Genomic DNA, 24,075 nt, shown 5'->3' with positions numbered 1-24,075 from the left:
TTTGTGAAGCACAAGGCACTTAACAGAGGATGTTGTAAGCTCATGGAGAAACCACTTGCAGTCTACTCTGGTTCCTCCGTCAAAAGTTGCCAGTCTTCTGGAGTCAACGGGTAGATTATACGCTCCCCTCCTCTTCTTTATATGTTACCGTTTTTAAGGTTACTTTCACAATGACTGTAAATCCTACTGAATGATGTGGTGATATTCTTAAGTAATGGGTCATGTTCGGCCTCCTAAGGCAATCCTGAAATACCATAAATGCTCTCAAAGTTTGACCATGTTTCCCTCAGCACCTAGTTGCAACCATATCTGACCTTTTGCTGATTTGTATAAAGAGCAATGGTGGCTTAATGCCAGTTCTCCAGCTTGGTCTCAGACACATTTCTAAAAAAATCTAAATTTTGAGGAGAAAGTTCACTGTCACTTCCAACTGACAAAATCTGTACTTTTATTTACCGTAAAGAACCTTGTTAAGAAACATTTACGGTCCTTTCTATGGGTCTCGTGAGGAGGGTTTGTTTTCTTTTTTTGCTGGTGCACTGGATATATTGTCACCTAAACTTTCAAAAGATCCCCATTTGCCTTTTTATTTTTTTTATTTTTTAAGAATTAGACCTTACATGTGCATTTCTTGAACTTTCTAATGTGCCAGACAGGAGATTCTCAGGGGAATTAACTGCTGCTGTGTGTTCTTCAAGAAAGCAGCCGGTCAATACTACATTCAAAATTGCCTTAATTGAAAGCCTATATAATTTAATTTTGCGTTATTTTTATGACTGTTTAACCGCCTGTGCTTATCTACAAGACTGAAATCAGTAACATGATCAGTGGAGTGTTTATTCTTACAGTAGCATCTTAAGCTGTATCTCACATTGGTTAAAATGCACTTTTTTTTTTGTATGTTTTTTTTTTTTTTCTTTAAAGGGGTTTCTTGAATAAAGATGGCCGGAGAGTTGGTAGTCTGGGGCCAGGGGATTTACAGTAATGTATTTGTCATTTAACTTAAGTTTAGGTGTAAATAAAGATTTCCAAAACTTGATTTCGAATTCATATACTTTTCTAGTATAGACCAGTGGTACCCAAACTACGGCCCACGGGCCGGATTTAAAAAAGATAAATTGTTTTTATTTAATTTATTTTTTTTATTATAATTGTTTTAAATATGTCCTTTGTAATCCATGTTCTACTGCTTTTTACTCTCGGTGTCTTCTAGCCGCTCAGGCAAATATCCATCCATCTTCTTCCGCTTATCCGAGGTCGGGTCGCGGGGGCAGCAGCCCAAGCAGGGAAACCCAGACTTCCCTCTCCCCAGCCATTTCGTCCAGCTCCTCCCGGGAGATCCCAAGGCGTTCCCAGGCCAGCCGGGAGACATAGTCTTCCCAATGTGTCCTGGGTCTTCCCAGTGGCCTCCTACCGGTCGGACGTGCCCAAAACACCTCCCTAGGGAGGTGTCCGGGTGGCATCCTGACCAAATAATAATGTCTAAAAATGCATTTTCCCATCCCATACGCGACATTGATTGATTGATTGGTTGAAACTTTTATTAGTAGATTGCACAGTACATATTCCGTACAATTGACCGCTAAATGGTAACATCCGAATAACTTTTTCAACTTGGTTAAGTCGGGGTCCACATCATTGCGCTCGGACACACGTCCAGCTCAGCCCCTGGCCAATTTTTTTTTAACCCAATGAGGCCCCCGGAGTCCAAAAGTTTGGGGACCCCTGGTATAGACTGTCAGGGTATCATCTTGGTAGAACTACCAAAACAAACATTTTGCAATGCATTTTCTTTTTTTTGCCAAATTGTTGGAATCTTACAAATCAACGACAATGACTTACACAATGTGGCACCCCTTATCACGTAAGCTTTTGTCAGTCCTTGTTTGACAATTGTCATCACAGTAGACGTAGGTGCATGGCCAGACTCTGCGCATGCGCACTTCCTAGTCTTGTTGATACAGCCCAAACTAAAACTGAGTAGTCAACATGTCCACCGCTGCTGCTCAACAAAACAATAACGAAGAGCCCGGACTACACGGTACGTAACGTCGTCTGTGTTTATGCACTCCCGTCAGCTTTGTTTTATTTTATACGTTCTTCTCAGAAGTACTGAATTTCGACGACAACAGTTCTGTAAACATTTGTGTTAAAGTTATTCGAGATAAAAAACAGTTTCCTCATCCTTTCGGAGGGGTCGAGTGTGACGTGGATTGACGTTGCTGCAAAGTAGCCAATAGAGTTTGCCGATTGTTTGAGTGATGGAGATGGCAGCCAATCACGTAGCTAACTTGCTACTGGGCGGGCTCTGAGGAAAATAAAAACAACTCGAGACAAAAAAGACGGTCGTATGCTATGTTTTTTTAATCGAATAAAGTATTTTCCATTTGTAAATACCATGAGGTTTTTATTGTTGTTTAACAAAACGCAGTATTTGAAATGTGCCTTTTATAAGAAATGTTCAAATATTATGTTAGTGTAAGTGGAAACAGTTATCGAATTGTCAAAACGTAATAAAAACACATTTTCGCTCACCCCGCCTATGTCCAAGAGTGTAAATGTGACATATTTTAATAAATAAAATTAAGCTGAATCACAGCTGGAACACTGACGTGTCCGGACAAAGCTGGCTGTTACGCAATAGCGACTTGCATTGTTGACGCCAGTAAAAAATGGACACGTCGTTGAATTGTTACGTTTAGGGATTGAGTTCTATTTTTAGTCGGACGAAAAATGGCGTTCCGTGTAAATATTCATCATTCTGTGTTCGGTCCAAATGACTCTCTGTATGGATTGCATAACACTGCTGGAGAGAGAGAGAGAAAAAAACATGGTCTCGCTGTTAGTGGGGCAGTGGCACAAACATGAACGCTGATGCAGTGCAGATGTTTTGAGCACAACGTCACACGTACTTAAACCCTTCAGGATCCAAGGTGAAATTATACGTGTTTTAAAATGAACCGTACAGTTTGTCTAAGGCCCCGTTTACACTAAGCCGGCTAAGGTTATCCACCCAAAATCACACCCAACCTTGTCAATGCCACCGTTTAAGACCCCCCGCCCCCCTCCGTCCGCCGGCGCAACGCGACCTAGTACGCATGCGCGGGGGTAAAAAGGAGGAAAAACAAACAAAAAAAAACGTCCATCTGCTCTCCAGTAGATGACTTTACTTCACTGTGAGGTATTTAAAAGAGCTATATTGTAAATAGTTTGCTGTGTTTTGTGTGCAAGTTTTTAAATTAAAATGTATCTCCTTTGAACAATATCCAGTGTTTTGGTATTTCAACTAACTGGAATCCAATGCGTCTATTGTAGTGAATCACACCTGAGACATCATAAATTAATCAAATCTTTATTGGACACGTAAGCAATGTGATAAAGAACATTTTAAATAAATGATAAATGGGTTATACTTGTATAGCGCTTTTCTACCTTCAAGGTACTCAAAGCGCTTTGACACTATTTCCACATTCACCCATTCACACACACATTCACACACTGATGGCGGGAGCTGCCATGCAAGGCGCTAACCAGCACCCATCAGGAGCAAGCGTGAAGTGTCTTGCCCAAGGACACAACGGGCGTGACTAGGATGGTAGAAGGTGGGGATTTACAACAATTAATCTAGACCAGTGGTTCTTAACCTTGTTGGAGGTACCGAACCCCACCAGTTTCATATGCACATTCACCGAACCCTTCTTTAGTGAAAAATAAAATGTTTTTTTTTCAAATTCAAGACAAAGTTATATGTTTTTGGTAACACTTTAGTATGGGAAACATATTTTAAGTAACAAAGACTTCATTTAGAGTTTTTTGGACACTAGGGGAACATATTCTAAGTAACAAAGACTTCATTTAGAGTTATTTGGTTAGGGTTAGGGTTAGAGGGTTAGGGTTATAATAAGGCCATGCCGAATAAGGCATTAATAAGTACTTAATAATGACTAGTTGAAAGCCAATATGTTACTCATTTGCATGTTAATAAGCAACTAATTAATGGTGAATATGTTCCCCATACTAAAGTGGTACCATGTTTTTTTTACCGGTGCACAAAATGAACCGTGCATGAACATCACCTTGTTTAAAGAACAAAACCAACAGTGCATAAACTCACAACAAATTACACACCTGCAAATCAGTGTGACTTCTGCTGTTGCCGTATCCGTAATACGCAGATAGGGAGAAGTTTTTATTTACACGATGAGTCGGGTGTGTCTTGACCTCCGCCGAACCCCTGAGCCCGACTCACCGAACCCCTAGGATTCGATCGAACCCAGGTTAAGAACCACTGATCTAGACAGAGAATACCCAAAGTATTGTTGTTGTGGGTTGACTCCGCCGTTGGGGTATTCTTTCGTGAGATATGGCGTCAGGGGATAAGCTGGGTCACCCCAAAGAAAAACAGGAGCGGATCTTCATCTTCCAGCAGTTGTTTGGGACACGAGGAGCATTCTTGCCAACCTTGAGATCTCCGAATTCGGGAGATTACTTAAAAAAAAAAAAAAGACACTTACCTTTCACTATTTGAGTAGCCTTTGTTCTGCCATTTGAGTACTGGCGAGCGATCTCTGAATCCGGGAACATATCCTTCACGGATTTGTTGAAAACACCCGCAAATGAGAACGGGATGTTGCTTGCAGCTATCAGCATAGCCATCTTTGTCTCGGGTCATGACTGTCTCTTCTTCGTTCTTCTGCTTCGTCTCTCTTATGTTTTTGGACATTACTACTTGCCGTAGTTTTGAAGCAATGCATGATGGGAATCCGGATGTTGTGTTTCAGGGTATTAACGTGCCGGCTGGAATAAACACACGCTGAGAAATAGCTCCGTGCCTGCCTACTTTATGGGTTATAGATAAACCTATGGATAATGGAGACATATATAATAGTCTCCTTTTCAGTTGAGAGACGATGCTAAAGGTACGCCCCCTATATTGTTGTCCGGGTGGAAATCGGGAGAATGGTTGCCCCGGGAGATTTTCAGGAGGGGCACTGAAATTCGGGAGTCTCCCGGGAAAATCGTGAGGGTTGGCAAGTATGCGCTAATGGCGGAGTTAGTGAAGATGCGGGCATCATGCACACTGCCTGGCCATTTCACTGTCACATCCATAAAGCAATATTTGTTGTCACACACTGCCTATCACGATCACATCCACAGGAGTAAGGGACAAAGTTTTTCGGTAAATAGACTCACTGCTGACGCAGACATTTGAAAGTTCTCTTGCCGTCTGAGAAGTGTTGCATACGAAATAGCTGCAGTCGCCCGTTACCTTCTCAGTGTTTCCCACACATTCATTTATTTGTGGCGGCCCGCCACGAAAGAATGATGTCCGCCACAAATAGATTTTTTAAATTTTTTTTATTTAAAAACTTTTTTTTTTTTTTTTTTTTTTGTCCTGTCCAGCTTCTCAGGCAAATCATATAGTTGATGTAGATGCCCACATAGGCTGTTCAGATTTACTTTACAAAAGAGAAGTGTAGGATACTTCTCTTGTTGCCTTATTTGTATTTGACCACTACTGTTTTCTGTTTATTTGTTACTGACTGTGGCAGGACACCTCTGCCTCTGTTTCACTTTATGTTGCTGGTAAATAATATGGTTGTAGTAGTAGGCTAATGTTAAATTATTTAGTATGCACTAATTCAAGGGGCAGAGCTTTAAGAGACATTTTAGCTTTTATATTTTATAAGATATATTTTTTGTAGGAACCACAATTAATAAATATATTTCAGTGAATAACTTATTGTTCAAATCTGTATATAAATATGTTTATAAAGTGTTGTAATTATATTGTAAAATGGATGGATGTATGGACGTTTGAAACAAAACTGTTATTATTAATTAGTAAGTATACATTTTTTGAGCCTTTTTAGAGAAAATCATATCATTGTAGTAAATTATACAAATTACTCGATGATGTCATGGTGACCACTCCCATAGTCACGCCCATAGCCACGCCCCCACCGCCACAGGTATCTTGGCAGTTTATGGGAAACACTGCTTCTCTTAAGGTATTGATTTGTGGTTTCCAAAAGCGCCTGTACATGTAGAAGAAGGAGAAACACGGGCATGTCTGGATGATCCGCCTCCATCTTTGTTATGAAGCTGCCTGTGGCGCGTTCTTTCTGATGTCATTTCCTGTGTGGAGCGCGGGCTCTCTGGCGTCACTTCCTCTGCGAACTCACTTTGTAAACGATCAATGAGTCCATACAAAGCTAAGTGCCAAAGATTCAAAAAATACACAGCTGGCTTACCCGTGTAAAAATTTGTCCGAGGAGGAGGACCTTAAACGATGGTTTAGAATGGCTGAAACAGGGCTTAGGCTAAATAATTATTCGTTTAAAGGGTTAAACGACTTAGTGTAGACATGGCCTAAAACCCGGCTAAGGTTATCCAGGGTACATCCCACCTAACCTTATCCTTGTCCACACACACACAATGGTTGCTTAAGACCCCATCCCCCCTCCGTCATTCGGCGCAACGTGACCTAATACGCATGCGCGGAAACTGCGTCATTGTCACCTCCAGTGCTGCTTGCGAAGTTGGTAGAGTGGCCGTGCTAGCAATCGGAGGGTTGCTGGTTACTGGGGTTCAATCCCCACCTTCTACCATCCTAGTCACGTCCGTTGTGTCCTTGGGCAAGACACTTCACCCTTGCTCCTGATGGCTGCTGGTTAGCACCTTGCATGGCAGCTCCCGCCATCAGTGTGTGAATGTGTGTGTGAATGGATGAATGTGGAAATACTGTCAAAGTGCTTTGAGTACCTTGAAGGTAGAAAAGCACTATACAAGTATAACCCATTTTGTGTGCAAGTTCTTAAATGTAACTTATCTGAACAATATCCAGTGCTGTGATATTTCAATTAACTGGAATCCAGTGTGTTGTGGGGCCCTATTGTAGTGAATCACACCTGAGCCATCATAAATTAATCAAATCTTTATTGGACACAAAAGTACACAATGTGACAAAGAACATTTGACAACAATCAATCTAGGGATCTAGATATCTGGTCAGGACACTCCTCACTCTTTTGCCTTCACCTTTATTGTCCATTCGTTTTTGGTGACTTTATATACTCTGGACCTAGATGTTGAGTCCGCGACATACATGGCGGACAATAACTGATACAGTCTGCTTTGCCAGTCCAAAACCATTCGCCGGTTTCCGTAGTTTTCCCTCGACGGCCAGGTAATACAAAGCACACGCTACCTTTTTTTTATCACATCCACGGGAGCCCGCATACTCGTTGACTCTCCTTCGACAAATGGACCAAGTTTTTCGATAAGTAGAATCACAGTGGACCTCAACATTCGAAAGTTCTCTTGCCGTCAGAAAAGTGTTGTATCCAAAATAGCTGCAATCGCTTTCTCTTAAGGTTTTCATGTGTGATTTCTACAAGCGTCTTTACATGTAGAAGAAGGAGAAACACGGGCATGTCTGGATGACTCGCCTCCATATTTCCAGTGTTTACCTCCGAGTTACGAAACCACTTTATTGTGAAGCCCGGCTGTGGCGCGTTCTTTCTGACGTCACTTCCTGTGTGGGGCGCGGTCTTTCTGGAGTCACTTCCTCTCCAAACTCAGTTTGTAAACGATCAACGAGTCCATACAAAGCTAAGAGCTGGAGATTCAAGAAATACACGGCTGACTTACCCGTGTAAAAATTTGTCCGAGGAGGGGGACCTTAAACACATAGTTTAGTGTGGCTGAAACGGGGCTTAGGCTAAATAATTATTTGTGTAAGGTGTTATCCGGCTTAGTGTAGACATAGCCTTAGAAGACGTTTCGCCTCATCCAAGGAGGCTTCATCAGTTGATGCTCACAGACTTGGATTGGTAAAATCCGGTGCCAAAACCCAAACTATCCTCCACAGTTTTCTCCACATTCCCAGACAAAACATATTGTGCTCTATTTCGGTGCAAACCAGACAACTTCAATGCAATTGAGCTACACCTCTGCCAACACAACAGCAGTCATTAGGATGAAGTCCCACTCGTTATTTGTAGTTCTGTTCCTTTGCCTTCAGGTTTCAGAGTAGGATTTATAGCTTTTGTGTTTTTTTACGAGGGCTGTCAAATGATTATTCTTTTAATGAGGTTATGACATTTTGGAATTTGGATGTATCACAATTACTCGCTTGCATTATTAAAATTTCTTTAAGAAAATACTCCAATATTTTACGCACAATTTTATTGTCAGAATGTCATCCAGGAACGTTTTACTTGAATGCATGTAATATTTGCACAAAACTTGGCAACAGTTTTATTTAAAGTCCTTTCAGGCTGTATTTTGGTGTAAAATTTGCCATCGAGCACAGCAGAGTCTTTTCACTCATTTTTGTACTCACATATGCATTGATCTGATCACTGACCATATAGCAGTTAAGGTAAAAGAGCTTGTACAGTCCAAAAAATTGGAATGTTTAAGTATGTTCATGAAAAATGCGATCATTTTTTGTGATTAATCACATGACTTAACTTGTTAATTTTGACAGACCTACTTTTTACTGCTCAGTGGCCTTGTGGTTAGAGTGTCCGCCCTGAGATTGGTAGGTCGTGAGTTCAAACCCCGGCCGAGTCATACCAAAGACTATAAAAATGGGACCCATTGCCTCCCTGTTTGGCCCTCAGCATCAAGGGTTGGAATTGGGGGTTAAATCACCAAAATGATTCCCGAGCGCGGCCACTGCTGCTGCTCACTGCTCCCCTCACCTCCCAGGGGGTGGAACAAGGGGATGGGTCAAATGCAGTGGTACTTTAACTTTTTTTTACCCTTCACATGACAACAGTTGATCTTTTCCTCACATGTGGTATTACAGTATCAGGACATTCAATCGATTGCAACTGGACTTTCAGGTTTTACCTCCTTAGAACTACTCTGAGCGCTTGGTGCCAAAACCCTATCCCCAGACAAGGACAGTGTTCCTCTATGTTGGTGTAAAACAGCTGTTAAAATGCAAAGGAGTGACACTTCTGCCAACACAATTTAATCCCTCTCGTTATTTGTAATGATGTCCCTTTGCCTATTTGTAACTCTGTGACCACCTTTACATTTGTGTTATTCTATAGTCCTGCTATGGCGCAAAGCCACTATTAAAACGCAAAGGACTGACACCTCTGCCGACACAACAGCCATAATTAGGATGGAATCTCCCTCATCATTTGTAATTATGGTCCTTTGTCTTCAGGGTCCAGGGTAGGACTTGGCGTGATTTAGTTTTTTACCTTTTAATATAATTTCACGTTAAAACTGTTCAACTTTTCTTCACATATGACTACATTCTCAGCGCATTCAATCGATCACAACTGGACGTTCAGTTTTGGCCTCATCTGAGCAGGCTTTATCAGTTTATGCTAGAGTGGTCAGTTGTAGTCTGGGCGCTTGGTGCCAAAACCCAAACCATCCTCAGCAGGAGGGGCGCATGGCCACACAAGAATGGGTTTGTTCTATTGTGATGCAAAGTAGGGACACGTCTGCCAACAAATTACTTTGTTGATGCACCTTTAGCAGCAATTACTGCCTATAGTCTTTTTGAATATGATGACACAAGCTTGGCCCAATTTCCTCTTTGCCCATTCCTCTTTGCAGCACCTCTCAAACTCCATCAGATTGGATGGATCCAGGATATCTCTGTAGATTGCTGCATTCATCTTAGTCTAGTCAGGGAGGTGACCAAGAACCCGATGGTCACTCTGTCAGACCTACAGCAGTCCTCTCTGGAGAGAGGATAACCTTCTAGAGGGACAACCATCTTTGCAGCACTCCACCAATCAGGCCTGTATAGTATAGTGGCCAGACGGAAGCCATTTCTAAGTAAAAAGTTTGCTAAAATGCACCTGAAATACTTTCAGACCATGAGAAACTAAATTTTGTGGTCTGATAATATACAACTTGAACACTTTGGCATGAATGCCAGGCATTGTGTGTGGAGGAAACCAGGCACCGCTCATCACCAGGCCGATACCATCCCTACAGTGAAGCATGGTGGTGGCAGCATCATGCAGTGGGATGTTTTTCAGCGGCAGCAACTGGGAGACTAGTCAGGCTAGAGGGAAAGATGAATGCAGCAATGTACAGAGACATACTGGATGAAAACCAACACTTCCCATCCAACCTGATGGAGCATGAGAGGCGCTACAAAGAGGAATGTGTGAAACTGCCCAAAGATAGGTGTGCCAAGCTTGTGTCATCGTATTCAAAAAGACTTGACGCTGTAATTGCTGCTAAAGGTGCATCAACAAAGTATTGAGCCAAAGGCTGTAAATACTAATTAGGTACATGTGATTTTTTTTGTGTGTTTTATTATTAATACATTTGTATTATTTAAAAATCAATTTCACATTGCCATCATAAGGTATTGTTTGTAGAATTTTGATGACTATTTAATTTTGGAATAAGGCTGTAACTTAACAAAATGTGGAAAAAGTGAAGCACCGTGGATACTTTTCGGATGCACTGTATATTGTATCGCTTTTGTAAAGTTGGTGTTGTTTCTTATATATTTTTAAGGCTGTCAAAAATGAAGTTTACTAATGTGATTCGTTACAAAAAAAATTCATTAATAATGTATCTATACATATTAATCACATTAATATTTTTGACTATAAATGCTCCTTTACTTCAACCACAAATTGTTACCTGAAAGGCTGAAGGTTTCTATAAGGTCAGCGATCAGGTCAATGCTTACATTAGTGCATTAGCATGACTGAGGAGAACCCGACTTGTGGCAAATTTCACTTCAAAATAGACCTTGCCTGGACTTTAAAGAAAACTGTTACCAAGTTCTGAGCAAATAAATGACGTGCATTCAAGTAACACAATTAAAAAATGTTCCTGTGTATGATATTCTGACAATAAAATTGCATGTGTCCAAATATTGGGATAAGTTAATATGAACTATGCAAGCAAGTGATTAATCATGATTAATCCAAATTCAAAAATGTGATTAAACTAATTTAAAAAAAATTCATCAGCTGGCACTATTTTTTTTCTATTTTTTCTAGGGATATTTAGAGTGTTCTTGTTTTATCTTTTCTTCTTGTAATTGATCTATTGTGCTTAAAATGTTTTCCCTTTAGGATCAATAAAGTTTGTCCAAATTAGCAGTTGAGTATTGTTTAGCAAAATGACCACTGTTAAGATGCAGAGTAGAGAGCCCTTTAGCAGTACAACAACAGTCGTTATGATGGAATCACCCTTGTTAGTATTCCCTTCAACTTGTATCAATGGCCAAGTGGGCACCTGAAACCAAACTGTTATTTGTCAGACATCGAAGGGTTGCATCTCTACGGAAGTGTTGAAATGTCAGTATTGTATGTAAAGTGCCAAATGCACTCATTTATATATCGGGATAAACAAAACAACCAATGAGCAGGCGAATGTCACAACACAGACAAAACTCTTCAGGTCAAGACTCCTGCTGCGCCTGCATAGACCTGAGGGTTAAATGACTTTGTTGTCTTTTTCACTTCAACACGATATTTACCCAAATTCTCTTTAACCAGGCTCTTGGGTGGAGTTGGAGTTGAATGGAAATACTGGCGCTCAGGGCGTGCACACTACCTTGCAGATGACACCTGCTGAAGACCAACTAAATGCAAACACTGGCATAAGTCAAACCTTGGAAGTGGTGCCTGAGCTCGATGAAACCCTCATTGGAGGTCTAGAACACGTTCCCTCGTCCTCTTCCATTCACAATGGAGACATGGAGAAGATCCTCCTAGATGCGCAGCACGAATCGAGTGCGAGTAACTCCTCGTGTGACAGGTAAGGCTAAATTAAAGTGCTTTGCAGTATTGTGTGTGTACATTCATACTGTATATATAAACCTCACTGTGCTGACTCAGTCCCCATAGGCCACCAAGTCCTGAACAGGATGATGGTCAGATTACCTTTGATGTGGACATGTCTAGTCCAAGAGGTAGTCAGGTATGACACATACCCCATTCCATTTTTTGAAAAATACACTAGAACCTCGAAGGTCAAATACAACTTCCAGTTTGTTCGGATGTAGAAAAATCTCCTATTGGAAAAAAAGGAACTCAAATTATTACCTTCCAGGGTAATTTCCAACATGCTTTTAAATGTGTTAATTGCACTACATCACATTTCTATACTTGCACTATTCAACATGTTTGAAAAGGAGTTGGAAGAAGCTGATCTTATTTACTCTTCTTCGTGTCTCAGCAGTTACAGATAATTTGCGGACTTGTGTTTAACATGTCCCACGTTACCATTTTCTAATAAGGAATGAGGCATAAGGAATGGGTGATAGTAGAGTTTCGTACATAGCTTTCTCAGTAATTAAAAATCATAAACATTCTATATTAATAAATAAGTAAAAGACATAACCGTCATATCAAGTATAACTACTTTAAAAATATAATGTAAGACCTAGGGCTGTTAAAGTTAATGCATCACAAAAATGATCACATGTATATATGTATAAACACAGATTAATAATGCAAACCCTTTGGATATTTACATAAAATCGGTTGTTATACATTCAGAGATAAGGTCAATGCATACGTCAGTGCAAAGATGAGTGATTGACTAGACTTTAGATAAAACTGTGACCGATTTCTGAGCAAATAAATGACTTCAAGTAAAACATTCAAAAATTGCATTTCTGTTGAATTATTATGGTGTTTTTCAAATTAAAGTTGAATAATGCATGCTGTCAATTTACTGAAATTAATCAAGATTGATCAAAATTAAAAAGTGTGATTAATTACATTATTATTATTATTTTTAAATCCATCGTTTGATTCCATTAGTAATAAATAACAAGAAAATAGTTAATTGGGGCTGCAAAAGTTAATCGACTAAATTTGACAGCATGGTTTTGCCAGGAATTTTAAATAATATGCAGACATAGTTTCCGCAGGGCCGCTTCAAAAGAGCACACATGAGAGCGGTGGTGTGTAGGTGCCGTGATTTGTGTGGCAACGAACAGTGGATAATTTTTATTTATTCATTCATTTTTAATACACACATGTTAAAAATGCAATTTCAATGTTGATGATGTGCATTTAGTAGAAAAAATAAATAAAGGTAATGACAACCAGAAGTTATTTCCCAAAATGATGCATTTTTTATCTGATTAATCAAATAAACTAATTGAAAGAATACTCAGTTACCAAAATAATCGATAGCTACAGCCCCAAAGGTAAAAGCAACAATGAAATAGGTTATAGTAAGAATAAGGCATGTTAACTGCTGTGATCAATAAACAGTAAACTGTCTTATATTGTATTAAGCAGCCATTTTAAGAGTGACAATGCGATAATAAAAAGGAGAGCACTGCTTTTGCCTAGGAGGTGAGTCACAAACACCAAACGCAGAAGAAATAGATACACATTTATTTTTCACGTGGCAATACGTTTCAAGCACAATCCCATTCAAGATCAGACAAACATTACAGGGAGACAGAACACGATCGCTGACGGTTCTATGGCCGTCACCACAGAATTACAAAGAGCCAAACAAAAATGCAAAGTCATGTAATTTCACACACAAACGGTTCACATGCATAATCTTTGTGCGACTTTAAAGACAAGGGGGTATTTGACTGTAGAGGTTCCACTTGTTTAATCATTTCTCATTTCACCTTTCAACTCAAACTAAGTCATTTTCCTTCACATTTGCAGTCAGAAGAAGGTGGCACAGACAAAGACAAAGAGGATGACATCCTCATGAACAAAGAAGTAGATTGGGTTGATTGGTCCAGCAGGCCAGAAAATATTCCGCCAAAGTGAGTGAACGCTCCCCTCTAACTTTACATCTTCTATTTATATTTTGTCTATTGTTATAGATTGCTGATTGTATTTTTTGTTTTCTGCAGGGAGTTCCACTTCAGGCACCCTCGGCGTGCAGTTTCCCTTAGTATGCGAAAGAGTGGCGTCATGAAGAAAGGCGGCGTATTGTCTGCTGAATTCCTGAAAGTTTTCATCCCGTCTCTTCTCATTTCACACATCCTCGCTCTTGGAATCGGGTAAGAAGTTTAAAGTGTCCAGATGACCGAAATTTCACTACCAAGTTCTCTTCATGTCTTTTAAAATGGAATCTGGCAGTTATTTTATATAATATAAATTAGTTTTTGAGTAATCTTTGATACTTGGACCGCCTCCTTTCCATCGCCAGACTCCATATGTAACCACCTCTTGGTTTGACGTCATCCTCAAAAATTGGAACCCATTTCCCTGCATAATTAGTGTGGGTAAAGACATGTAAAACTATTATTTTGGTCACTAAATTGCATGTTTTTGTCGCTCTGAACCATGGTTACTTCAAAACTGATATGGTTAACATTATGAGCAAAAAATAATAATAAACAAAATCTTTATTTCCGGACCTCCCTGCTCTTCCATCTCCTCTTCAATAGACACCATCGTCTGTTTCCTCATATTCTTTCAGCATTTCGTCAGCAGCTTGAGGAACACCTCAGTAGAAGAGGATGCAAAATATAATACTAGCACATTTTGACTGGAGAGGTCCATTCTTTCCTCACATTCCCATCATTTGGAAATGTATGGAGACTGACCCCTTTTTTAGTTGTATTGCTACACCCTGCAATAATGCATCTGGCAGACATATTTGATACCTCTTTAAAATTCTGTGCAAAAATAACGTGATTCTGGATGAAGATGGTACCAAAACACATACAACACAATATAAAATTGCCTCCAGTCTTCTGTGTGTGACGATCTGTCACTTCACTTCAGTTTGTGTTTCCTTGTTTGGCGTTTGTTTCCTGTCAGCGATCTTGTTTTTTGCATTTCCTGCATGTCTCCCTGCGGCCGGGAACACCTGGTTGCAGTTGCCAATCAGGCGGCTATTTATGCCCGCCTCGCCTGTTCCTCAGTGCTCAGGATTGATTATGTCAAGGACACTCTATTGAATTGTTACCGACTAAGCGCTGGTGGCTGCTATAATTTTGTGCACTTCCCTGCTGCACCTTTTTGGGTTTGAGTATATTAAAAGACTCTTACCTGCACATCGATCTCTCGGTTCCTGCATCTTGGGGTCACAACTACTGCAGTCGTGCGAGTTCACGACACTGTGGGTGACATCAGCAGGAAAATGCAGGCACGTCCGCATTTTTTAACTAAAAGTGGTTGTTCCAAAATGTGCTAAAACTTATTTGAAAACAAGTCTAAAATCACTACTGTGCCTATTTTGGGGGTAATTTTATCCGTAGAGATCATTTTTAGGGCGAGAACTATGAAATATGTGCCATAATGTCAGCATTTGAGGGGACCTTTAACCTTTACAGCAGTACTGTTCAACTAGTTGACTGGGGTTGACGCCATACCGGCCCACGAGTTCATTTCAAAACTTGGGAGAAACATTTATGCAACAAATTACTAAAAACACTAAAGTGCTCCTGTTGTATCAATGAACTTGGCCCACCGTAAACACATGACAAGATTTTTGCATTGACATTTTACCCTTGTTTGCAAACATAGAACACTGGGTTCCAGACATGTGATTTAACTAACTGAGGCGTTCCTCAAGGCACCCCTTTAAGTCCTCTCCTTTTGGCAGTTACCATTTTTTTGGTAATGTGATTAATGTTTCTAGGGTGTTGCCATAGCTTGTTTACCTCAGATGCACTCCGTTGTCATTTGTTAAACATTTTTAGTTATACTAGTGGTGTTCCTTAAGGTTCGATTTTAGGTCCTCTCATTTTCATCATTGGGGCTATTCAACTGGTGCCCCGCAAGTTCAGTTAAAAAAAAACTTGAGACATTCTTGCAGAAGGTCTTTATCAACAGCAGAGCGCTCCTGTAACTCTGACAAACAAAAGACCAACTTCAAATGTCTACTGTAGAAGACGCTAGTTCTCCGGAATATACAAAATAAGACCAACAGTGAAAGGAGAAGTCTGGTTCCCCGGTCCTTCGCTTTCTGGAAATGTGGCCCGCAAAACAATTTAGTTTAATATCCCTGTCCTAGAGGAGGGATATGAAATTTTTTCTCACACTGAAGGCTTCATACAAATTTTCCCCTGCTATATAATCAGGCAATTTTGCCAGTCTGGGACTGATCTGTAGATGTTACATTATCGATAGAATTGTTTCCTATGTAAGAGGTATAATCGATCATGTCTTGCTTTGCCTGGTCGTTATTAGGTTACAACTAGGGATGTCCGATAATGGCTTTTTGCCGATATCCGATATTCCGATATTGTCCAACTCTTTAATTACCGATACCGATATCAACCGATACCGATATCAACCGATATATACAGTCGTGGAATTAACACATTATTATGTCTAATTTGGACAACCAGGTATGGTGAAGATAAGGTACTTTAAAAAAAAATTAATAAAATAAAATAAGATAAATAAATTAAAAACATTTTCTTGAATAAAAAAGAAAGTAAAACAATATAAAAACAGTTACATAGAAACTAGTAATTAATGAAAATGAGTAACATTAACTGTTAAAGGTTAGTACTATTAGTGGACCAGCAGCACGCACAATCATGTGTGCTTACGGACTGTATCCCTGCAGACTGTATTGATATATATTGATATATAATGTAGGAACCAGAATATTAATAACAGAAAGAAACAACCCTTTTGTGTGAATGAGGAGGGAGGTTTTTTGGGTTGGTGCATTAATTGTAAGTGTATCTTGTGTTTTTTATGTTGATTTAATTTAAAAAAAACAAAAAAAAACGATACCGATAATAAAAAAAACGATACCGATCATTTCCGGTATTACATTTTACCGCATTTATCGGCCGATAATATCGGCAGGCCGATATTATCGGACATCCCTAGTTACAACCCTATTGTTTACGTCATGTTTGTTTTGTCTTTCAAGGGTGTACATCGGTAAAAGAATTGCCACGGCCTCCGCCAGTTCTTTCTGAGTAGAAAATGAAGCAGTGCCTGGGTGTCCCCCGTCTTTCAAGCACCCTGTTGTCCAGCGTGTCTACCCGCAGTCATCGTGCACCCACATCCAATCAGCGTTAGATTCTGTCACATTGTAAGTGTATTCACACACATGTTGTAATGTGGTTGCACTCCTTCACATCTTGACCCCAGGGCATCCCAGTTGACTCGTATCCAGTCGATACTAGTTCCTGATCAAGATGGGAACTATCATCACGTTCAAACACAAATGTGACAAGAGTTTGACGTCAGTTCAGCTTTAGGATTGGGAATGGGTCTGCGGTATTTTGCTCCGTATTGTTTTTTGTTGTTGTTTTGTCACCAGAAATCTTGGCCTTCTAGCTGCTCTTTCAGTTACCACCGTCTGTGAACCAAAAATGTGCGCCGTATCTGCAATATGAACAAAAGTACAGGTAGTTTATATCTGAGAACAGAAGGAGTTTGTATTGCCTTAACTTTGTGAGCATGTGTGCAGTCTTCGGATGGAAATAAACAATGCTGCACAGTGGGATCCCACTTTTTTTTAAAGCTTTGTTTGGAAGATTGAAATACTTTATCATGATCGACCATGTAGCCACTGAGTTGTGTATTTTGTGTTAATCTGAGTATTTTGGAAGAGTTGAACACGGGCCATAAGCTGGTTTTTATTTATTTTTGCCTACATTATATTCTTCTTACATTACAGCAACAATGTCATATCTTTTACTACTGCACATCGGTGATATGTCATTAGACTGTTTTTCCCTAACACATTTAAATATGTAAATGTGAAGATACTTTAAGATGTGCTATGCTCCAACTAATACAAAACCTCCTGACATTGTATTAATATTAATACATTGATATCTGCATATATGTAGTGTCAGTGATGTGTTTTTTGCTGTCATCTACCCGGTACTTGCTTCATGGTTTGAGGCAAAATCCACAATGAGCCTGTCTAAATATTTCCATTAGTGTCATTTAAATAACATGTACAGCGTGTTTCTAGAAAATAAATACAGTAAGTAGATATACATTTCATAATGTAAGTGCATTTAATTTCTGTATATTGATGCCAATTGATGAAGATGGATGTGTGACTCGTCTGTCAGTGCTTTTAAGTCGTTAATCATGTTAAATGACAGAACATTGTTTTGGCTGCTGTGACAGATTTGGTTTTCAACATATAAAACACTTACCAACTCATCTTAAATATCAATATGGGCTTGTGTACAGTTATTAAGGCACTGACTTGCGTGAAAATATAAGGTGCCATAAAGAAAATGTATAGTCACTAGGACTCAAACCTGTATGTCATCATTGACATAGGCTTCTGCACAGCTGATAAGCAATCAGTAGAAATATTAGAAACTCTGAACTGACTTTGTACTGAATAAAGTTGAAAATAAAAACAAATACAGCAGTCTGCATTTCTTTGTACATCTTCCAAAAGACGACACAGCAAATGTTACGAGAAAGGAAAGAAATACAGTATCCAAATTTTTTTTATCCAATTTGATATAAGTATGTATCATGCATATGGTACTTTTATTATTTTGTAGTGTGGAAGGTCAAAAAAGCCTTGATTAAGTGAAAACATTAAAACAGAACAATGGTAGGTATGGAGAAAGGATCATGTATTTATTAACTGTCTCGAATGTACGTATGCTGTCTTTAAGTGGAATAGTAATTGGTTTTTCGGCGTCATCGAGTGGCCAACATAATTCAATGAGTTAAGCTTATGGCTTAGTAAGTTGAATGATGCGGACATGTTTGTTAATGTATACCTTCTAATACGCTTCTGCCTTGGAAACTTTGCATCTGTAAGTAATATGCAGATTCATTAGTACTACAATTAATGTGGTGTTTTAGACTGCAATAATGTTTAGTTAAGTACCTTTTTAATATGTATGTCTAGCTTGTGTGCCGTGATACTATACGCCTGTCTATCTAACGATTCACGCTCCCCTCACTCGTGAACAAAACTCAGGTGTACTTAAACTCCTCCACTTGGGGCAAGATCTCCTCCACAACCCGGAAATGGCACTCCCAACTCCACCCTTTTACGGGCGAGAACCATGGACTCGGACTTAGAGGTGCTGATTCTTGTCCCAGTCGCTTTACACTCTACTGCAAACTGATCCAGTGAGAGCTAAACAAAGATTCTAGCCAGATAATTCCAGCAGGACTACATCATCTGCAAAAAGCAGAGACCTAATCCTTTAGCCACCAAACCGGAACCCCTTAATGCCCTGACTGTGCCTAGAAATTCTGTCCATAAAAGTTATGAACAGAATCGGTGACAAAGGGCAGCCCTGGCGGAGTCCAACCCTAATTGGAAACGGGTCTGACATACTGCCGGCAATGCGGACCAAGCTCTGAACACTGATCATACAGGGAGCGGACAGCCACGATCAGATGGTCTGATACCCCATATTCTCTGAGCATTCCGTACAGGACTTCCCGATGGACACGGTCGAATGCCCTCTCCAAGTCCACAAAGCACATGTAGACTGGTTGGGCAAACTCCCATGCACCCTCAAGGACCCTGCAGAGATTACAAAGCGTGTCCACCGTTCCACGACCGGGACCAAAACCACACTGCTCCTCCTGAATCCAAGGTTCGACTATCCGGCGTAGCCTCCTCTCCAGTACACTTGAATAGACCTTACCAGGAAGGCTGAGGAGTGTGATCCCACAATAATTGAAACGCACCCTCCGGTTCCCCTTCTTAAAGAGAGGAGCCAGTCTGCCAATCTAAAGACATGGTCCCCGATGTCCACGCAATGTTACAGAGTCTTGTCAACCAACACAGCCCCACAGCATCCAGAGCCTTTGGGAGCTCCGAGCGGATCTCTTCCACCCCTGAGGCTTTGCCACCGAGGAGCCCTTTAACTACCTCGGCAACCTCATCCCCAGAAATAGGAGAGCCCACCACAGATTTCCCAGGCATTGCTTCCTCATAGGAAGACATGTAGGTGGGATTGAGGAGGACTTAAAAGTATTCCCTCTCCACCGATCCACAACATCCTGAGTCGAGGTCAGCAGCACACCATCCCCACCATACACAGTGTTAACAGTGCACTGCTTCCCTCTCTTGAGGCGGCGGATGGTGGTCCAGAATCGCCTCAAAGCTGTCCGGAAGTCGTTTTCCATTGCTACCCCGAACTCCTCCCATGTCCGAGTTTTTCCGCTGCCTCCAGGGTCCCATGAGCCAAAAGGACCCAACAGGACTCCTTCAGCTTGACGGCATTCGGAACATGGTCCACTATCGGACTTGATGTCCAGCGCCTCCCTCGTGACATGTTCAAAGTTTTCCGAGCGATGCGAATTTAAACTTTCTCTGACGATAGACTCTGCTGAACATTCCCATCAGACCTTCACAATGTGTTCAACATCCCCCACCACACGAGTGTCTAAAACAAGACCGCAAATCCGATGATACAAACTGTGGCCTAGGATGTCCTGGTGCCAAGTGCACATATAGCCCCCCTTATGTTTGAACGTAGTGTTCGTTATGGACAATCTGTAACGGGCACAAAAGTCTGATGACAAAACACCACTCTGGTTCAGATCCGGGCGGCCGTTCCTCCCAATCACGCCCCTCCAGGTTTCACTATCGCTTTGCTCAACGCACTGCAGGACTGATTGTATCGATCATTTTTGATGCAAGCTAATATAATCAGACTTGTTTTTTGCTGATATCAGACCGAGCAATATCGGATCGGTTCACCCCTACAAAGCAGTGAAACTATCAAAGACACATGATTGTGACAACCAACACCATAATTGGGGTGGGGGAACTTTTCTCTAGGCCATCTATCAATCCTTTTTCTACCCCCTGTCCCTCTGGGGGTCGTGGGGCTGCTGGAGCCTATCCCAGCTGCCCTTGGGCGGAGGGCAGGGTATGCCTTGGACAAGTCGGCCAGCCTACTGTATATGAGTATTATGAGTATATAATAAGGAATTTTATTCATAACGCAATTTATAGTTCTAGAATTCCCAACATGCTAAGAGGGGAGAAGAGACAAGCATGAGACAATTTAAATGTGATAATAAAAAAATAATATATGTGACAAGTTACCAACCCCAAATGAAAGTTATTGCTAGCATCAAAGCTAAGAACAGTACAACAACTAGTTTACTAGCTAATAACAATCTAAACCAGTGATTCTCAAACTGTGGTATGTGTACCACTAATAGTATGCGGCATACATCCAGTGGTACGCCAAAGAACCCCTTCATTAAAGTATAGTGTTTTCTATCCAAACACAGTGTTACTGTTCAAACTGTGTGTAATGTTACAGTGGCCAAACATATTGAATATACTTGTTAAATAAAACCTCTACCTTGTTTTTAAAGCATATTTAGGCCTACTACGCTACTGTATTTTAATGTTGGTCATTATAGTTGTACTTGCATAGCCAAATGTTTTCTGATTTGATACTTGGTAAAAAAGGTTTGAGCAGTGGTGTGTCGTCAGGGCCAGCAAGGCCTTCTCTGCTGGCCTAACATAAATCATGATCATTAATTAATAAAAGAACATTTTATTTTTAATTGACTTTCCATAAATATATACAAGTATTCATCATATTCTCTTCATGGTATATTAGGCTCCAGCGTTGCTCTTTTAAGTTAGAGGTTTTATCCAATCAGAATTCAGCTAGCTTGTTGCCAGCACTGTGCAGCATTAGCGACGGCTGCACAGTTTAACGAACGGAGGACATTCAGTTAACACAAGTTGTTGGCAGTAGCCTTACGTTGAACGTCACTGTGATTGGATACTCACTTGTTATTCCCAGGTATCCAATCACAAGTTGTGATTTACGAAAGCAGAAAGTGGCACCGGAGCCATACCCGGCCAGCGGAGAAATCAGCGGTACTCACTTTTTTAACCAACAAAGTAGCAGAGCAAAAACGTTGATTAGGTGGCAAATATAATGGTTTGCCTGCCACTTCCATTGAAATTAACCAACTACGAGCGGTATTGTGAGTTCAAATATACACTACCGTTCAAAAGTTTGGGGTCACATTGAAATGTCCTTATTTTTGAAGGAAAAGTACTGTACTTTTCAATGAAGACATCTTTAAACTAGTCTTAACTTTAAAGAAATACACTCCATACATTGCTAATGTGGTAAATGACTATTCTAGCTGCAAATGTCTGGTTTTTGGTGCAATATCTACATAGGTGTATAGAGGCCCATTTCCAGCAACTATCACTCCAGTGTTCTAATGGTACAATATGTTTGCTCATAGGCTCAGAAGGCTAATTGATGATTAGAAAACCCTTGTGCAATCATGTTCACACATCTGAAAACAGTTTAGCTCGTTACAGAAGCTACAAAACTGACCTTCCTTTGAGCAGATTGAGTTTCTGGAGCATCACATTTGTGCGGTCAATTAAACGCTCAAAATGTCCAGAAAAAGAGAACTTTCATCTGAAACTCGACAGTCTATTCTCCACAAAATTGTTTGGGTGACCCCAAACTTTTGAACGGTAGTGTATCTTTTCAAATTCAATGTTTTTTTACAACTATTTTTGTTTTGACAGTACCACGTCCGATGCGGGTTTATTGAGTTTTAAATCCGCCAAAAAATAGCCCTTTTTGAGCAAGTGTGTTTCTGTATAGTATTTTACAAGCCTCGGTCATGTGGCGACATAAATTATGGTATTTTTGGAGGTATTTATTGAAGTCGGAAGAAGTAGGACATCACTTTGATTGATTGATTGATTGATTGATTGATTGAGAAGTTTATTGACATCTTAAAGAATTGAATCCCTGTAATGCTTTACAAAGGCAAATGGATGGCACAAAAAGCCAAAAGGCTTGTTTCCATTGTGGACCATTAAATATTCATCACATTTGATACAGGTTATATATCTTTTATTATTGAATGTAACATGTATATAAAAAAAAAAAGTAAAATAAATGGATAAATTATGTACATATACACAGTATACATGTCAGGTGATTTGAAAAACAATATATACAAAATAAGGCCTAAAGGCCTAGGTGGGAAACGCACAGCCCGCTATTGGGTTTGAGAACCACTGAGCTGAGATAGGCTCCAGCACCCCCCTGCGACCCCGAAAGGGAAAAGCGGTAGTAAATGGATGGATGGATGATCTAAACCAGACCTGAGCAAATTAAGGCCCGGGGGCCACATGTGGCCCGTTAAGCTTTTCAATCTGGCCCGCCGGACATTCCCAAATAATTTTTTTAGATCTTTAAGATTGAAAGTGTAGCTGCCATTATGATGTGCAGTCATGTTTTCTAATGACCATAAGTCTTGAACTATACAAAGTATTCCAATGGTTGGAATCTGCGCTTTTGCATGATATACTAGTTACTATGGTCATCTAATTAGTTACTATGGTCATCTACTTAGTTACTATGGTCATCTACGTCACAGCAGCTCAGACGAGGCACCAAGCAGTGTGGGCGGGAAGCGTTTCCACAGACGCGGAATGAGATTTTCACAACAAAGTTCTAAAGCTTAGTGATATATCAGATGTATCAGATTGTAGGTGGGTTTATTTTGTACCCTTCGCGTTCATATTTCACTGTTTCTTGCATTTTTGTTGCGTTTCACTTGATTGTAAAATATGTCGATCGAAAGGGGGTGTGACGTTCATATTTTGTCAATATTCCGTGTTTTATCGTTCATAGAAAAATTTAAAATTCCATTAAGTTTTTTAAGGCGGTCTGTCATAGCGTTTTTAGCATTCAATCAGACATTATTGTGAGGTTTTGTATTAGTGTTCCTAAAAATAGATATACCAGCCCCCAGACACATTTTTTTCTCTAAATGTGGCCCCCGAGTCAAAATAATTGCCCAGGCCTGATCTAAACTATAGCGTTCTACTTTTTAAGTGTGAACGTTGTTCCGTGTTTAATTCATAGTTTAAGTGCCTGGAAGAACTATTTTACCAGCAACATTAATATATATGTACGGTAACAAAAATTGATGTATTTATTTCGACACATGCGTCAGACTAAATCCACAGTCAAACTCAACATTAGTAAAAATATAATATTACCGGATGAAAGTAAAATGTGATTAAAAAAATAAGTAAAAATATTAATTCATACTTCCACGCAAATTGAAGGAAAAGTAGTAAATAAAGAAACGATTTAAAATAATATGAAACAGTGGCTGTGCAGGGTGGGGTATTGCGCATGCGCTG

The 24,075-nt window shown here is 40.1% G+C and overlaps 1 protein-coding gene across 1 annotated transcript; it reads left to right on the top strand.

Moving 5' to 3' along the window:
- Positions 1-1,894: 1,894 nt before the first annotated feature.
- On the top strand, positions 1,895-18,306 carry bnip3la (BCL2 interacting protein 3 like a). The gene is made up of 6 exons (XM_062051200.1): positions 1,895-2,041; positions 11,505-11,766; positions 11,847-11,928; positions 13,650-13,753; positions 13,844-13,993; positions 16,834-18,306. Exons 1-6 carry the CDS (start codon positions 1,990-1,992, stop codon positions 16,880-16,882), a joined length of 699 nt encoding a protein of 232 aa, XP_061907184.1. The 5' UTR covers positions 1,895-1,989; the 3' UTR covers positions 16,883-18,306.
- The last annotated feature ends 5,769 nt before the right edge of the window (positions 18,307-24,075 follow it).

Source organism: Entelurus aequoreus, linkage group LG06, assembly GCF_033978785.1.
Source record: "Entelurus aequoreus isolate RoL-2023_Sb linkage group LG06, RoL_Eaeq_v1.1, whole genome shotgun sequence".
NCBI lineage: Eukaryota > Metazoa > Chordata > Actinopteri > Syngnathiformes > Syngnathidae > Entelurus > Entelurus aequoreus.
Note: the sequence above shows the minus strand (reverse complement) of the source record. Positions and strands in the feature narration are given on the sequence as shown.

Coding starts and splice junctions, on each gene's coding strand:
- bnip3la (XM_062051200.1), top strand. CDS start 1,990: ATGTCCACCGCTGCTGCTCAACAAAACAATAACGAAGAGCCCGGACTA. Junction 13,754..13,843: donor CCAGAAAATATTCCGCCAAA/GTGAGTGAACGC, acceptor TGTTTTCTGCAG/GGAGTTCCACTTCAGGCACC. Junction 13,994..16,833: donor ATCCTCGCTCTTGGAATCGG/GTAAGAAGTTTA, acceptor TTGTCTTTCAAG/GGTGTACATCGGTAAAAGAA.